The sequence below is a fragment of the Sorex fumeus genome, unplaced genomic scaffold, assembly GCF_029834395.1.
Source record: "Sorex fumeus unplaced genomic scaffold, SorFum_2.1 ptg000047l, whole genome shotgun sequence".
NCBI lineage: Eukaryota > Metazoa > Chordata > Mammalia > Eulipotyphla > Soricidae > Sorex > Sorex fumeus.
Genome location: NW_026606104.1, coordinates 57,028,430 through 57,046,805, shown reverse-complemented (window position 1 = coordinate 57,046,805; position 18,376 = coordinate 57,028,430). Strand labels below are relative to the sequence as shown.

The 18,376-nt window shown below is 42.2% G+C and overlaps 1 protein-coding gene and 1 pseudogene across 4 annotated transcripts in view; one reads left to right on the top strand and one right to left on the bottom strand.

Annotated features, from left to right (window-relative positions):
* The window catches only part of CCDC30 (coiled-coil domain containing 30), a 120,077-nt gene that overhangs the window by 60,482 nt on the left and 41,219 nt on the right, over positions 1-18,376 (bottom strand). The window contains exons 7-9 of one of the 4 annotated variants that reach the window (XM_056122913.1): positions 10,862-10,987; positions 8,172-8,309; positions 4,944-5,113 (exon numbers count right to left, since the gene is read on the bottom strand). The exons of 1 other annotated variant lie outside the window; for it this stretch is intronic. In XM_056122913.1, the coding sequence (XP_055978888.1) occupies positions 4,944-5,113; positions 8,172-8,309; positions 10,862-10,987 (434 nt within the window). Of the gene's footprint in view, positions 1-4,943; positions 5,114-8,171; positions 8,310-10,861; positions 10,988-13,242; positions 13,333-18,376 lie in introns of those variants that run through there. 2 more of the 4 variants (XM_056122911.1, XM_056122912.1) reach the window with 2 other exon arrangements.
* Positions 1,976-3,811, top strand: LOC130031550 (eukaryotic translation initiation factor 4B-like; annotated as a pseudogene).

The window sequence follows — 18,376 nt, the reverse complement described above, 5'->3', positions numbered from 1 at the left end:
AGCACCGCAGCCAGGCACGGACATGAGCCTGCTCATAGCAGCCGCAACAATTATGAGGGGAAAGATGGGGGGAGAAGAAATCATATCTCCCAAATTTAACACAAAATTACATCAAATGTGAACGGTACCAGTATGCGTAGTAAAAGGTAGAAATTCGCAGAATGGATTAAAAAAAAAAAAAACAAGACCTAACTATATGTTGCCTACAAAAATCTCACTTCCAATATAATGATATGAGCAGGTTAAAATTACAAGAATAACATGAAAATATGAATGCAAAGAAAACAGGAGGGCCTATGTTAATAGAATCGACCCTCAGGAAAAAATTATGAGGAGAAAAAAAGAATAAGATATTCTCTAATGATAAAGGGGCCAATCCAGCAAGGAAAACAAAACAACTCTGTGTGTATGTATCAAACAACAGAGTCGCACAATATTTGAAGTAAAAACTTAGAACTGGGTCAGAGAGAGTACAGAACTAACAGCACCTGTTTTGTACATGGACGACCCTGTTTTGATCTCTGGCACCAGTGAGTGGTACCCCAAGCACTGCTGGGAGGGATTCCTCAGCACAGAGGCAGGAGGAGACCCTGAGTGCTGCCAGGTGTGGCCCATCTTCCAGAAAATCCTGGTGAAATTTAAAGGAGAAATAGCCAGATCCACAAGTACAGTGGGGGAATTGAACAACCCTTTCTAAAAATTTCATAAAACAATCAAGACCTAAAGCTGGATAAATCAATGAATTCTGGAAAAGTCTGACAAAATGCAACAATCATTTATAATAAAGCTTAGAAAAGCAGATATATAAGTTTTTTTTTTATCCAAACAATCTATATACTTTTATTTTCCTTTTTTTTTGGTTTGCTTTTGGGCGACACTCAGCAATGCTCAGGGGTTACTCCCGGCTCTGCACTCAGACATCACCCCTGGCAGTGCTTGGGGAACCATATGGGATCCAACTCAGTTCAGCTGTATACAAGGCAATCACCCTATCGGCTGTACAATTTCTCCAGCCCCCTTTTCTTTTTTCTTACCTAGAATAAGTGAAGTCAGGAAAGTCAAAGGTCTTAAAATTAATACCAAAAAACTAGTTGCCACTCATGTGTGGAATGGAGAAGATAAAACAAAGGCAGAGGCATTATCTGTGGCAAAACCTTGGCCCTGGATTACAAAACTTATTACCAGATATTGTGGAGAGGGATGGGGAAGGGGGGGAGGAATTAGGAGGATGAAAATTGGACAGAGATGACACAAGGACACTGATAGCAGGTTATGGGTACTTCAGTGGCAGGTATGCAGTAACTTTGTACATTAATATTATAAACTGAAACATGATTGTTTCAGGGCAAGAGTGACAGAACGGTGGGCAGGGTGCTTGCCTTGCGTGTGGCAGACCTGGATTCTAACCCTGGCATCCCATTTGGTCCCGTGAGCCCACAAGGAGTGATCCTAATTGCAGAACCAGCCCTGAGCACTGCCAGGTGTAGCCCCAAAAACAAACAAACAAAAAAGGTGGGGACTGGAGGTATAGTATAGTGGGAAGGGCCTTGAAGGCCGAGGACTGGGGTTGGATCCCTGGTACTCCATATGGTCCCCCAAGTTTCCCAGGAGTTGTCTCTGAGCCCACAGCAGGAGTAAGTAAGCCCTGAGCACAGCCAGGTGTGGTCCCAAGCCAAGAAATGAAAAAACATTATTGTAGCCATATTAGCTAAACTATAATAAAACTTTTTAAATTAGTTGACATTTATATTATTAAAAACAAACTATCAAAGTGAAATGAACAATTTGATTTATAATCTCACCAAAAAGCAAGTGAAACAATAGAAAATTATAAAGCTTCCCATAGCCAAGAAAGCCACCAAGAGTGAAATGGAAATCTATTAAATGGGATAAAACCTTTTCAAATCATGTGTTTGATAATGGATTAATCTTGGAAATATATAAAGAACTGAAACAGCTCTCTTCCTCTCCCAACATGGAGACCTCAGCAAAAAAGAAGAAGAATAAGGGAAAGATTATCTCCCTAACATACTTTCTGGCCGAGGATGGAGGTACTGGTAGAGAAAGTACCTAGTACCAAACTAGTTAGATGGGCTGATGAAAGAGACGATCTGGAAGGAGACAGTTCAACTACTTGGCACAGTAATGATGAAGACATGCATAGGGAACCTTTAATTGACTGTTCCATCCTGCCCACTGCTCCCTGGGCTGCGTAGGAATCCATATCAACCAGCGCTGTCTTCCCAGATTGTCACCCTTCACCGCTTTCCTAGGGAACTTACCCTAAGATGTGACAGAAGAGTCCATCAAGGAATTCTGTGGAGGATTAACTATCAGTGTGGTGTGTTCGCCTCATGAACCCAGCAATCCAGAGAGGGTAAACGGTTTTGGTTATTAAGTTTGAAGAGACCTGGATTCCTTGCTCAGTGCCGACTCTCAATGAAGAGTCTGTAGGTAACAGGAGAATTCCAGTGGACGCTGCTGTTCAAGCACAGGCTAAAGATAGGGATGACCGTTCTTTTTGATGAGACAGAAATTGCAATTCTGACCGAACAGATACAGACTGGAGGGCCCGTCCTGCTACAGACAGCTTTGATGACTAGCCACCAAGAAGAGGCAATAACGGCGTTGGAGACAAGTACTGAAATTATTATGATTCAGGCTGATAATGGGATGGGTATCAGGATGGGTATCGGGATGGCCCGTGCCAGGATCTAGACGGGGCTGCGACTGCTATGATGACTGAGGCAGCAGAGACTGATAGAGGCGATGATTCCAGGACAGGCAGTGGCAGAAGAGCTTCTAGTCGTGGGTACTGTAGGGATGACGACTACGGAGGAGGTGGGGATGCTATGAAGACAGTGAAGGAAGACGAGATGACTGGTCACGGAGCTCCAGGGACGATTACTCTCAGGATGATTACAGGCGTGATGACAGAGGTTCCCCCAAAGACCCAAGCTGAAACTAAAGCCTCGGAATACTCCTAAGGAAGAAGATTCCTCAGCCAGCACCTCCCTGTCCAGTTGCGCAGCCTCTTTCTTCAGGGTGGGGTGGGGGTGGGGAGGAAGCTTGTTGACACAGCTGCCAGAGAATGAGAAGTAGAAGAGCGGCTACAGAAGGAACAGGAGAAACTGCAGCGGCAGTTGGTGAGCCAAGACCAGAACAACAGCCTCAGGAGCGACACCCAAGTTGGAGAAGTGAAGAAACTCAGGAACGGGAACAGTCGAGGACAGGAAGTGAGTCATCACAAACTGAAACTTCAGCCAAATCTGGCTGACGAAAGTCAGATCAGGATGCACGGAGGAGAGAGCAATCTCTAGAAAATGAAACACTCAATAAGGAGGAAGATTGCCACTCTCCGACGTTTAAACATCCCAAAACTGAATAGCCTCTAGAGGTAATGTCAACCCCTCCATCAAAGGATGATGCTTGGGTGAAGCGCAGTTCTAATCCTTCTGCTCCATCTCAGAGCTCAGACAGAGCAGCAGTTTCCTACAAGCGGTGGTGGCGGAAGTCATTCCGGATCAGGCATCTGAAGAAGGACCAGTAAGAAAACAGATGAAAGTAAAGTAGATGGTGTGAGTATTCCAAAAGGCTAAAATGGCAATTCTAGCCAGATCCAGGATACGGAGGGAACAAAGGCCACTGGAAGGAGTCAGATAGAAAAGAAGGCAAAAAGGATCAAGACTCCTGACCTGCCCCTGAGCCAAGGAAACCCGAGGAAAATCCAGCCTCCAAGTTCAGTTCTGCAAGCAAATATGCTCTCCTCTCTGTGGATGGGGAAGATGAGGATGAAGGAGATTACACTTAACAGACCTCTACGTGCTTCTCCTCTCCACCATGGAACATTTGAGAACAAATCAAACCTACTCGGCAAGACAAAATAAAACTCACCATCTCCTGGGGAAAAAAAATAACTGAAACAACTCAATAGCAACAAACACACAACCCAATCATAGAGACATTTTCCAGAAACATAACAGATGCCAGCAGGGACATGAAAAAGGGACAACATGGGACATTGTGATTTGAGGCAATGTAGATGAATCATGATGGATTGTACCAAGTGATATGTCAGCGGAAAAGAATAAATCATTACCTTACATATATTTGGAATAAAAAGAAAAGAACAAGTTCACAGATACAGAGAACGGAATGAGGGTGGCTAGAAGCAGGGTAGGGAGATGGGTAATATTGTTAAGGGGGTCTAAAAGCACAAGCTTCCAGTTATAAAATAAGTCATTAGGGATATCACATATGACACGGTGACAATGGCTAATGGTGTACTGCATATTTTAAAGTTGTTAAAAGAGGACGGTTTTTCTTCCTTTTTCGTTTGGAGGCCGTATCTGGCTGTGCTCAGGGCTTGCTCCTAGTTCTGTGCTTAGTCAACATTAAGCAGAGTGGAACAGATGGGGGTACTGGGGACCAAATACAGGTAGACACATGCAAGGCAAGAGCCTTCTTGCTGTATTATCTCTTTGGCCCCAGGGGAAAACAAATTTCTACAAATGTTAAAAATGCAATACTATAGCCAAAAAAAAAAAAAAACCAACGCTGTGGGGCAACACTTGTGACTACTTTTTTCCCCAAGCACAAACACTGTCAAACAAACACTGTCCTCCCATTGTTTATCGATTTGCTCGAGCGGGCCCAGTAACGTCTCCATTGTGAGACTTCTTGTTACTGTGTTTGGCATATTGAATACTCTTGGTAGCTTGCCAGGCTCTGCGAGAGGGGCAGAGGAATCGAATCCGGCTCAGCCGGGCTGGCTGCATGCAAGGCAAACGCCCTATCGCTGGGCTATCAGTCCTGCCCAGACTCAAGTTCCCCCAAGCCCATTCTTTGGAAATAAATGTCAATTCCTTATATAATGATACCAAATAAGAGGTCCCCTCCCCCTTCCCTAGATGATAATACAACATGGGAATTTCTTAATTTACCCGAGTTTCTCTTTCTCTTCCTTTGGGATTTGATTCTCTACTTCCAAATTTGGTACGTTAGACTCAACATCTGCACAGAGATTTTCTTTTGTAATTAAATTAGGAGTTTTAATTTTTTCCCCTAAAGAAAAATTATTTAATTGTTCATATTCTTGTGAAAGCTTCAAGATCTGTAAAGTTAAACAAAAAGACATTTTGCATATATTGAACTATAAAAAAACTGTATTTGTTCCACATAAATGTGTAAATCATTGCATTAATTAATATATTGACACCCAAATTGAAGTCTCTTTCTAATTTTAACTTAATCTTTTTCAGTTGCTATAAATTGGATCTGTTTTTATGACAGGCATAGTAGTATGCAAGACCATGTTTTCTTTGTATTTTTTAAAAGGTATTTTTTGTCTTTGACACTGACTTCTCAGAGTACTGTTTGTCTTTACAAGAAAACTTGTAAAAATTTTGTCTTACAAGCAAACAAGATGTGACCTATGGAGTTTTACATCATCATCACACATTTTCATTCTCAAGTTTTGATTGCACTTCCTTAATTCATAAGGCAAATAATAACTTATAGCTACAAGAAAACAGTAGAAAGAATATTACATTAGAAAGAACAAATTTCTTCCTCTTTAGTCTTATTAGTTTGGAAACATCTGAATAAGTAAAAGGTCCCAGACTCCCTCCATCCACTCTCCTGAAGACGAGAACCTCTCCATGGTTGATGGCTGATGGTGTCAAGGAAGGTGTGAACAGGGAAAGAGCTCACTTTCTGTATGTTAGAATGGGAAATGTGGTCCAAGGCACTGGTATGAAACGGAGCATTCAGTTTTTGGTGGAGAAGCGGGGAGGATAGTCTTTCTGGAGTAGAGGCTACAGAATGGGCAGTTGAGGGAAAAAAGCAAGATGGAGGGAGTAGCCGGATTGTGAAGACACTTGAATGGCCAAAATTTTCTTTCTTTTTGCTTTTTTTTTAAATGAAGTGAAATAGTTTTATTTATATTCAGTATGAGAGACATACGAGAATGAGAGATAATGATGTGTGGGGAAAAGGAGAGAAAGAGGGAGCCCTGGGAAGTTAAAGAAAGGAGTTACACATGCCAAGTTGCGATGTGGGTGATCCGACAACCAGAGTTTAGGCTGAGAATCACTATGCCACTCGGTTATTATTCCAGGAACTATAAATGAAGAAAGTCACCATACATAATGTTTGAATTTCAAAATTCTATGACTAATGAATTTAGATACTATAATTAAAAGGAAAAGGCCCTACCACAAGGGACTTAAGACATACACAAGATATTTGTTTCTAAGTCACTTCTTAGCAAGAATATGTTTAAGTCTGAAACATGTTATTTAAGAACAAAAGACTCAAATAGCCTCAAAGCATCTCCTCACAATATACCTGTTCCTTGATCACTTGATCACTTGACTTCCCGTTAATCGTCAATTTGCTCGAGCGGGCGCCAGTAACGTCTCCATTTGTCCCTGTCGCGTGCTAGTGTAGCCCAATGGCATCTGTTCACTCCGGGAACATGAAGGGCCTCAAACCGATCGTTCATGATCTTGACGAAGAGGTCTGACCATCTGGAAGTTGGGCGGCCACACGGTCTTTTGACATCCCGTGGAATCCAGTTGGTAACAGCTCTAGTCCAGCAGTCGTCTTTAAATCTCATTACGTGACCAGCCCATCTGATTTTTGACACCTTGGCAAATGAGACAGCGTCCCTGATTCTTGATCGTCGACGGATGTCAGAACTCCGGATTCTTCTCTCATTTGAGTGAATCGTGATATTCCAAGCATAGCTCTTTCAATTCCTCTTTGGGAGGCCTGAATGGCGTTCTCATCCTATTTTCGTAGGGCCCAGGTCTCTGAGGCATATGTTAATGCAGGAAGAACAGTGGAATCAAAGAGAAGTGCCCGGAGCCGGAGGTTCTTCGTCCTCTTAGCTATTTCTTCGATGCTCTTGAAGGCATAATTACAATATACCTGTTATTTTCTTTTTTGTGTGTGGGGGACACACCCGGAGGTGCTCAGGGCTTAGGCCTGGCTCTGCACTCAGCTGTCAGGAATCACTCCTGGTGGGTTTGGGGGATCTACCTGCGGTATCTCTTTAGCACATATACTTAATTTTCATGATTAACATATGATGTGGTCGCAACCCCAATGTACCCACTGTAAGATGAAAATCTCATACACTGAAAACAGAGCCAACACAGTATACTGTCACGTCTCAGTAGCGGTTGTTTGGGGAAGGGAATCAGATCACATGCAGAGGTACTCAGGTCTCTGTGTTCTGGCAATGTTCAGAGGACATATGTGGTGCTCAAACCACAGACGTCAGCATGCAAGCGCAGCACCCTCACCTCTGTGCTATCTTCCAGGCCCAAGGCCTTGGGTGTTTCCCCTCCTCATTGCGGCTGGCGGGGAATGCGGGGCTGTGGCCCACTGTGGTATTCCAAGAGCACAACACCACAGACGCTGGCTGGGAGCTCAGGACTCAAGATAAGGCTTCTACTGAATCTGGACCACTTTCACACCAACAGAAAGCAAACCGATTGTCGGCCAAACGATTGTTAAACTGCCTGAAACTCACATAAGTGGAATCACAAGGTATTTGTCTTACTGTGCCAGTTTATTTCACTTAACACAATCTTTAATCCTACTGAAGCCAGTTAGAGAAATACTTTCCTTTTTAGGGTTGAAAAACTACTACAGTGCATGTATTTGTCAATCCCCCCCCCCCCCCCCATACATACACACACATTGATAGGCACTTAGATTGCTTCCTCACCTTGCTGTGGTGAATAACTGTGCCAAGCACTGGTGTACAAGTATCTTCTTTAAATCCTGATTTCTATTCTTTTGGGCATATAGCCAGAAGTAGAACTGCTGGATTATAAGGTAATTCTATTTTAAGTAAGACTTTTGCTACAATGCTTAAAAAAATAAATGTCATATAATATATGTCTCCTAAAATGAAACCATTGTGTAGCTGGCTTAAAGTGAAAAAATTCAGACAAATCAATCCTAAGAGTGAAATACTGGCTAGGATCTTAATACTTATTCTGAAACACATTTTTAACAATCCACACAATATTGTAATTTATTCCAGAATAATAGAAATTTCAATTTCAAGTCAGCTTATACTGAAAATTAAATTCCATTTAAGTTAGCCTCATCAGAGGTGTCAAACATTAAACTCTTAAGTAATAATGAAAGCTCACCTTAATATCTAATTCATAATTTTCTCTTTGCAGCAATTCATATTCTATTAAAAACTTTTCTCTCTCGTCTGCCGTCCCTGGAAGACTTTGAATTTCATTATAAAGGCATATAAGTTCTGACTTTGACTTTTGCAATTCCTAATCAAGAAATGAAGATGTTTCCCATAAAAGGTGTATTTCTAAAAAAGAGTCTTTGAAATAATTCTAACAATTGAAAAATTTTAGTATTTCAAACCTAGCCTTTCAGCAGACTTCTTTCTTTAGTAATCAAGACAAATGTAATCCAGATCAATTTTAATTAAATGTAACGGTCTTAGTTTCTTTCATTCATAGCTTAAAGATCAAACTAGAGTCCGCCCTGTCTTAAATAAGGCACATATATAGATTCTTCACCATTGCCTCTTCCATTATCTCTTCAGATTTTTCTTTCTTTAAAAAGTTATGTGTTAGGTGGAGGTAATCTTGGGGTGGAGGACTGGGGTATGGGACTACTGGTACTTTGGTGGTGGTTGTGTGTGGTAACATAAAGACGTGTGAAGTTATATTCCCAAAACATACACAGCCACGTAAACTGTTATCTCAATTTTTAAAACTTAGCTTCAATCTCAAGCTGGAGCGATAGCACAGCGGGTAGGGCGTTTGCTTTGCATGCGGCCAACATGGTCGACCCGAGTTCGATTCCCCCCCTTCCCCCCCTTGGAGAACTCGGCAAGCTACCGAGAGTATCTTGCCCACACGGCAAAATATGCCAAACACAGTAACAAGATCTCACAATGGAGACGTTACTGGGCCCGCTCGAGCAAATCGATGAACAACGGGAGGAAGTGCTACAGTGCTACAGCTTCAATCTAATTAATTTATATTTTTAGATGGTTTGGCGGGGGGGTCACAAAAGTCAGTGCTCAGGAGTCACTTTCAGCTCCTGGCTTTGTTTAGGGAACCATGTGGTGCCAGGGATCAAATTTAGGTAAACCCCTTCAAGGCAAGTGCCTTAATCCCTGTGCTATCTGACTCCCTCAGCCCCCAATTAGCTTTGATAGAGTGTTGTATGGTTTGCCTTTGTTTGTTTATTTGTTTTTGTTTTTGACACACACTCAGCAATGCTCAAAGGTTATTCCTGGCTCTGTTCTCAGAGATCACTCCTGTATGGCTCAGGGGACCAGATTAGATGCTAAATATAGGACCCAGGTTGGCTGCGTGCAAGGCAAGTGCCCTACCTACTGTACTATCTCTCTGGACCCCAGCCCCTGATGTGGTTTACCTTTAATTTTGTGCCAACCTGACGAGGTAGGGTTATTGAAACTGAAGTGTGGGGAGCTTAAGTGACCTTTACATAGGAAGTAAATATGAAATTCAAATGTCTTAATCATATCAAATACTTTTTTTTGGATTTTTGGGTTACACCCGGCGATGCACAGGGGTTATTCTTGGCTCTGCACTCAGGAATTACTCCTGGCAGTGCTTGGGGGACCATATGAGATGCTACGAATTGAACCCGAGTCAACCGCGTGCAAGCAAATACTGTTTCTTAAGAATTATTTTGCTTAAAGAAGGTGTGTGTGATAACTTAATCAACAAGGTTTTTGCCTAATCCTGGTATTTTTTTCCTATTCTTGAGAGAAAATAGTTTATTTTGTTGTAGATTTTAACCAAATTTCATGATGATATGGAATTTGCAGCATCTGACGTGAAAATAAGGCCCTAAGAGTCTATCCATGGTGCCCTTGGAGGGCTATTATTACTTTAGATAGGGAGCCACTTGAGTTTTTCCCAAAGTCTTTGCACCAGAAATGCTGACAAGGAAGACATGGGGGTAAAGTGAGACAAGGTAGCTCTCCCAGACCGAAGGAGGAGAAGTGCTCCTGAGTTTCTACTTGTTTTCATGAGAAGTTCCTGTAGGCACCAGCATGTAATTTGGGACATTCCACTGACTATGACCTGCCCTGCAAACTGAAGTGTTATCATTACATAAATTGGTAATTTAGACTTCCATGAACTTATCTCCAGGTCGCTTTTTGTTTGTTTAGGGGTCACACCTCAGAGGTGTGGGGGCTACACCTGATTTGATACTCCAGGGTCATTCCCAGTGGTGCTTGGGGACCATGCAGTTCCAGTGATCAGACTTGGGACTCTCCTATAAGAAAAACATGTGTGCCAGTCTACTGAGCTATTTTTCAAGCCCTCTCTTTTCTTTTTTTTCTTTCTTTTTATTTTTTTTGGGTTTTTTTGGTGGGGGGGGGTCACACCCAGTGATACTCAGGGGTTACTCCTTGCTCTGTATTCAGGAATAACTCCTGGAAGTCTCAGGGAAACATGGGCTTCTAGGGACTGAACCCAGGTCAGTTGCACGCAAGGCAAAGACCTAACCTGCTACACTTATTGCTCTGGTCCAGCCCTCTCTCCCCTAATGTCCTCTGGTATTGTCTCCTAACAAGACTTTGAAAGATGGTAGAATAAACTTTATTTTTTTAAAAGACAGTTCTTAATTATAATCCCATGATAACTGAATATCTGTTATTTCAATGATTCTTCATGGGCTGATGATGAAACTCAGTGGGAACAAGTCGCTTCCTTGTAATAGAAACACATACTTAGGTATCTATAATTTACTTCCAAGTAAAATGATATGACTACATGAGTTGCCTAAATTAAGAGTTCAAAAAGAGATAATGTCCTGGATAGCAAAATACCTCGCTTTCAACTTTCAAAGACTTCTTTGCAGCATTAAAATGAGATGTTAATTGCTTTCTCCTCTTTTGCTCTTCTGACAACTCACTTTGAAATATTTCATTTTTTTCTTGGTTCACTTTCATTATCTGTAAAAAGTATTTATAAAAATTGATTATAAAATAATAACCATGATTCCTATGAATTCTGATAACTATTTTATGTCTACCTCAATTGTAAAGTTATCCAGAAGAGATTAAACTTGGAAAAACTCGTTCTTGGTATTATAGCTCCAATGTATATTTTAAAGTCTACTTTATCAATTATGAAATGAAGCCATTATTTGTCTTATATATGTTCAAAGTAACCAAAGTAGGAATAAAATGTGATTTTGAAATTATTTTGTGAATTCTGGATACCTGACAAATATAAGGTATTGTTGAAAACTTAGAAAATTAATCGATAATAACTGCAACAATAATAAATGGCAGCTACTATTTATTTTGTGCTTAACATATTGTAGACATCATGGTAAAATACTTCATATGTGTCATCTAATTTTATTGTCCCATGACTCCTATGAGACTATAACTACTATATTCATTTTATAGAGGACATATGTAAGTTCTTTTTTGTTGTTGTTGTTGCTTTTTGGGTCACACCCTGCGATGCTCAGGGGTTACTCCTGGCTCTGCACTCAGGAATTGCTCCTGGCAGTGCTCAGGGGACCATATGGGGTGCTGGGAATCGAACCTGGGTCAGCCGCATGCAAGGCAAACACCCTACCCGCTGTGCTATCACTCCAGGCCCCTGTAAGTTCTTATATATTGGATAATTTGCCCATGCTCATGGAGACATCACTGGGATTCAAACCAAGTCCAGCTAACAAACTCTTTTGTTTACTTACTGCTTTTTTTGGGGGGGTGTCATATCCAGTAGTGCTCGGGACCTACTCTTGGCTCTGAGCTCAGATCACTCTGGCAGTGTTTGGGGAACCATAAGTAGTGCAGAGAACTGAACCTGGGTTGGCCGTATGCAAGGCAAGCATACTACCTTCAGTAGCATACTACTGGAGCCTACTAGGCTCCAGTCCCACAAAACTCTTAATATTTTCTCTATTCAAACTTGCCAAAGTGTACTCTCTCTTGTGTACAAACACCCATTAGGAAATTATATCGAGGTCAAATGCAGTCTGTGAGAGGAGAGAGATCGCCGAGCTAATTCTCCTGCTACCAGGATGCAGAGGCCAAGCTGCAGACCCTTCTCCGCTGTAAGAGCACCTGGGTCTAGTGAACTCACTGATTACTCTGAAAGGCCAGGCAGGGAACAGCATGAGATGGAGACATCTCTACTTTCTAACTCGGAAATGCAAAATGCGATTTCCGAAGAGAGTCCTGTTCTACTATTTGCTAACACTGGGATCCTGAACCGGGCATTAAAATTTTCTAGTCTCAAGTTCTCTCTCTGAAAATTGTGGTAATGATGTCTAGCTATAAATGGGCATTCTGAAAGTGAAAATTTGTATTATCATAAAGTGTGTCGAACTTTCACATCTATTCTCTCATCAGGCAATGTGACCTTGAAGTCATTCTGAAAAAAAAATCAACATACATTCTTGGGGGGTTGGAGCGATAGCATCGCGGGTAGGGCATTTGCCTTGCACGTGGCTGACCCGGGTTCGATTCCTCCGTCCCTCTCCCAGAGCCTGGCAAGCTACCCAGAGAATCCTGTCTGGATGGCAGAACCTGGCAAGCTCTCCGTGGCGTATTTGATATGCCAAACACACTAACAACAAGTCTCACAATGAAGACATTACTGGTGCCCGCTTGAGCAAATCGATGAACAATGGGACGACAGTGCTACAGTTCTACATTCTTTGGGGCTTCTTCCTGACTGATTACTCCTGGAAGACCTTCTGCGACCACTGATCACAACCACAGAATGTAATAGAATATAAGTTGCTATTGCTCTCAATATTATTTTCTTCTTTTGCTCATGTTCAGCGTATCTTTACGAGAGTTGCCTTACCTACACTGGATGTCTGATGGAAAATTGTATCATCATATTTTTCTTTTGGGGAGAAAGTTTGGAGCACATCGAGCTGTGCTAAGGAGCTCCTCCTGCCTTTGTCCTCGGGGGTTACTTACTGCAGGCAGAACCTGAGGGTCCGTTATGTGGTACGAGGGAAGGAGACTGGGGCTGCTGCATTTAAGCCAAGCACTTTAACCCCTGTTCTCTCTTTCCAGTCCCAGAAGAGACTGAAGGTCCTTCAATGCTTAAAAACTTCAATGTTAGTTTTTTCTTTTTGTTTCTTTTTAAACAGTGCCACGAACTGAGCCCGGGTCTCATGCATGCAAGGCATTCACTTGACCACTGAGCCACGTACCCAGCCTTCATTTCTTACCTCATTCAAATCTTGTACTTCCACTGTCTCTTGACCTTTCATACCGATCTCTCTTCAATCTTCCTATATGAATGATAACTCACGTTCTAAGATAGAAATCTTAGTCGATAAATCACCAATTAAAGGATATACACATAGGTAATTGGAAGGGTAGGAAGGTTAAATGTTAGGCTACGTTTGTTAGTGTTTTCCCCCTGAAGCTGCATGCCTGAAACTTCTCCCTCCCAGCAAGTTTCTTCTCTTCTTTGGCTCTGGGTCCTTTGGAGACTTGCTTTATGGTGCTTCTGCAACCTTGCTGCTGTCTGGCAACTAAACCCATGGGGAAAATACTTGAAAAATAGATTATGGAAACTTGGTTGATCTGAATTCATCTAGCTATTCATTATCCTTTTTTACTTAATTTAATTTTTGTATGTTTTTGGGCCTCAACCAAGTGGTACTCAGGGCTTGCTTGTGGCTGTGTGCTGAGGGATCACTCCTGGCAAGGCTCAGGGGATCATATGTGGTTCCAGGGATCAAATCCAGGCCAGCCACGTGCAAGGAGAGTGCCCCACCCACTGTATTATCTCTCCTGCTCTTAATATATATATATTTTTGTTTTTGGGGTCACATCCAGCAGTGCTGAGGGCTTACTTCTGGCTCTGTGGTCAGGAATCACTCCTGGCAGGGTTCCAGGGACCATATGTGGTGCTGAGGACCGAACCCCAGCTGGCGGCATACAAGTGCCCTATCTCTCTCTCTGTATGATCTCTCTGTATTATCTCTCTCTGGCCCTCTGTATTATCTCTCTGTATTATCTCTCTCTGGCCCTATACATTTTTTTTAGGTGGCAGGAATCCAAACCAGGGCCTTACCCATACAAAGCCAAGTGCTCAGTCACTGAGCTATATTCCCAACCCAATTACTTTTTTTTTCCCAAAAGTAACTCTATTGATGGCCCTAGTAACAGATTATAAAAGGTAAAAGGTAAAGGCCCTCCCGTTGATCGTCGATTTGCTCGAGCGGGCCCAGTAACGTCTCCATTGGAGACTTTGTTGTTACTGTGTCTGGCATATCGAATACTCTCGGTAGCTTGCCGGGCTCTCCGAGAGGGGCGGAGGAATCGAACTCGGGTCAGCCATGTTGGCCACGTGTAAGGCGAACGCCCTACCCGCTGTGCTATCGGGCTGGAGCGATAGCACAGCAGTAGGGTGTTCACCTTACACGCGGCCAACATGGTCAACCCGAGTTCGATTCCTCTGCCCCCCTCGGAGAGCCCGGCAAGCTACCGAGAGTATTCGATATGCCAGACACAGTAACAACAAAGTCTCCAATGGAGACGTTACTGGGCCCGCTCGAGTAACAGATTATATACAAAGGAAATTTTTAAGTACTTATATGTAATGTGGAAACAGAAGACACTAACATTTCATTATTCATATTTAGAATCAGAATTAAGTAGAAACTAATATTTTTTAAAATTCAGAGATTAAAGTATTTATCTACGAGGCTGAAGAAAGGAAAGTACCAACTGACCAAAGGGTTTTATGTAATTAAGTTTTGGAGAACAGTATTTTGTAGATTTTCTTCTTTTTCTGTAGATTTTCTTGTACTTCTCGATTCATACTTTATGAATCTAGATGTGTATAAATTTAACCTTCAGATGTTTTAGAAAGCTAAGTCTTTAGTTTAGTAAAGCTGATCATGAATAATTTACCTTTCTCATGTTTAATAATTACCACCCTCATATCAATAAAACAGGAAAAGCAAGCCCAGACTAATGAGTTGGAAAGACTGGGGCATGCTCTTAGAGAAATGGGTGCTGAAACCCAAGTATAACTTTTCCAAATCTTCCATCCAGTGATTTGGACAAAAGATGGAGTGGGGAATCAGGTCGCTTCTTCCAGCACTGTGCAGAGCTGCAGTCCCCATGTGTGCTGATGTGTGCTTCTGCACCCCTGGGCCTATGATGCTGATGCATTTAACACCCCTCCCTCCACAGTGAGGAAGGAAATACTTTAATGAAAAAATACAAAGTCTGCCCTCCTTTCCTAACATTTTCTCAGTATAAGAATATCATGCTATGCTCTAAGTTTCTCAAGAGACTCTCGATTGAAAAGTCACCCAAATTTGTGGCATATTGAATATAGCTATACATTTAGGCAATTTAATGTACTTCCTGAGGCAAGGGGTCAAGGTGGAAGCAGAGAAACATAGAGAGGGGCAGCAAATGATGAGAGGAATGAGCTGAGGGAGGAGGAGGCCTCTAGGGAGCTAAAGGCAGCCCACCTCACCTGGTAGTCTGCAGTGAACAAGGAAGTTGGTGGACTTGCTAGTTAATCACCATTTTGGCACAGGGCAGCCACCAACGTCCTGGAGAGGAGCATAGAGTCTCCTCTTTCAACATTCCATCATCCAAAAAGCAGGGATCCTCTCATACGCTGAACCAAATGGTGCCTCCCAGGCCTGGGCACCAAGTGTGCCTGCCATGCCCATATTCTGTGGCAGTATGCTCTGACCTCTCTCCACATAGCCCAGTCCATGAGATGGTGCCCACTTCTTCCTCTTCAGAGAGGATGAAACACAGTAGGCCCATCACCCCACAACCACCAGGAGAGGTGGTTCACATACTCAGTGAGGGGCAAAAACAGAAGCCCTGTGACCTGTAATAAATCCGATTTCCAAATCCTCATGAGAAATCTCTAAAGCTGGGCAAACCCAGACCAATGGCTGACTCTGCCTTTTCCATTGGACAAGCTGCTTTAAGCTCTCTCAACTATGAAATGGAAGTCGTCCTTCTAGACTAGGGGAGGACTGATACAGAGATCACATAAATTGTTATTCTGAAATACCTAGGAGAGGGGGCTGGAGCCATAGCATAGCCAGGAGGGTGTTTGCCTTGTAAGTGGCCAAACGGGGTTCAATCCCTGGAATCCCATATGGTCCCCGTAGCACTGCCAGGAGTAATTCCTGAGTGCAGAGCCAGTAATTCCTGAGCATTGCTGGGTCTGACCCAAAAAAGAAAAAAAATAGCTAGAAGAGAGCACACACATGACAGATGCTCAAATATCCAGGTTACTATTCCTTCCAGATACTTAGCTTTTCTTTGCTTTAAGCTATGTTTTCCCCTCTGGGAATATACATGCTGCTAGCATGAGTTGGCTATCAGCCAGTGTGAGGCTACTGAATGATGAATCTGACTACTTAGAGAAATGGGGAAGAACTGGAATCAGACATTGAGCTTAGTTGATTTTTAAAAAATTTATATAAATATATTTAAATTTTATTGAATCACCGTGAGATAGTTACAAGCTTTCATAGTTGATTTAAGGGTGTGTTTTTCTAAATTATTAATCCTATTTAAGAGCCTGGCATGCTACTGAGAGTATCCCACCTGCACAGCAGAGCCTGGCAAGCTCCCCACGGGCATATTTGATATGCCAAACACAGTAACAACAAATCTCACAATGGAGACGTTACTGGTGCCCACTTGAGCAAATCAATGAACAATGGGAGGACAGTGCTACAGTGCTATTTATTTAAGACTACCTCCCTCTTACTAATAAAAATTTATCATGGGCGAAAAAGTGGAATACCCCAAAGTGGGAGCTTCTCTAGTTGAGTGGAGGTGAAAAACTTAGTTCCATAGTTTTGCATCTATGGAACATGAACATTCCCTGAATCAGTTTGAAATTCACAGCAATAAAAATATATATTCTGTCATCAGTTAAAATTTGTAATCTTTGAGGAAGAAAGAGGGAAAGAATCCAAGTTCCGACCTCCGTCGATGATCAAGAATCAGGGACGCTGTCTCGTTTGCCAAGGTGTCAAAAATCAGATGGGCTGGTCACGTAATGAGATTTAAAGACAACCGCTGGACTAGAGCTGTTACCGACTGGATTCCACGGGATGTCAAAAGACCGCGTGGCCGCCCACCTACCAGATGGTCAGACTTCTTCATCAAGATCATGAACGATCGGTTTGAGGCTCTTCGTGTTCCTAGAGCGAACAGACGCCATTGGGCTACACCAACATGCAACAAGGACAATGGAGACGTTACTGGCTTCTGCTCGAGCGAATTGAAGATTAACGGGAAGTCAAGTGATCAAGTGATCAAGTGAGGATTTTGCTGACCGTTTCTTCAATGTACCTATGGATTCTGGTCTGATGTTGAGGTCTTTAGTCCATTTTGATCTGACTTTTGTGCATGGTGTTAGGTAGAGGTCTGAGCCTGTTTTTTTGCATGTAGCTGTCCAGTTTTGCCAGCACCATTTGTTAAAGAGGGTTTTCTTGTTTCAATTTATATTTCTTGCTCCCTTATCAAAGATTAGATGATCATATATTTGAGGGTGTGTGTAAGAATACTCAACCCTATTCCATTGGTCTGTTGATCAGTCTTTGTTCCAATACCATGCTGTTTTAATTATTACTGCTTTGTAGTACACTTTGAGGTTGGGGAAGGTGGTGCCTAACATCTTTCCCCTCCCACCACAAGAATTGCTTTAGCTATTCGTGGGGGCTTGTTGTTACGTATGAATTTCATGAGTGTTTGATCATTTTCTTTGAAGAATGCCATGGGTACCCTTATAGGAATCACACTGAATCTGTGTAATGTTTTGAGGAGTATTGCCATTTTGCCAATGTTAATTCTCCCAATCCATGAGCAGGGGATGTGTTTCTGTTTCCTTGTGTCCTCTTTTATTTCTTGAAGTAGCGTTTTGCAGTTTTCTTTGCACAGGTCCTTTAACTCCTTAGTTAATCTGATTCTGAGGAACTTGATTTTCTGAGGCATGACTGTGAACAAGATTGTTTTTTCATATCACTTTCTTCTTTCTCATTATTTGCATATAGTTAAAGCCATGAACTTTTGGGTATTGATTTTGGAGACTGCGACTTTACTATACAAGTCTACTGTTTCTAGGAGCTTCTTGGTAGAGCTTTAGGGTTAAGTATAGTATCGTGTCATCTGCAAATAGTGAGAGCTTGATTTCTTCCTTTTCTATCTGGATGCCCTTAATATGTTTTTCTTCCCTAACTGCTACGGCAAGTACTTCCAGTACTATATTAAATAGGAGTAGTGAGAGTGGGCATCCTTGTCTGTTCCTGATCTTAGAGGGAAGGCTTTTAGTTTTTTCCCCATTGAGAATAATGCTTG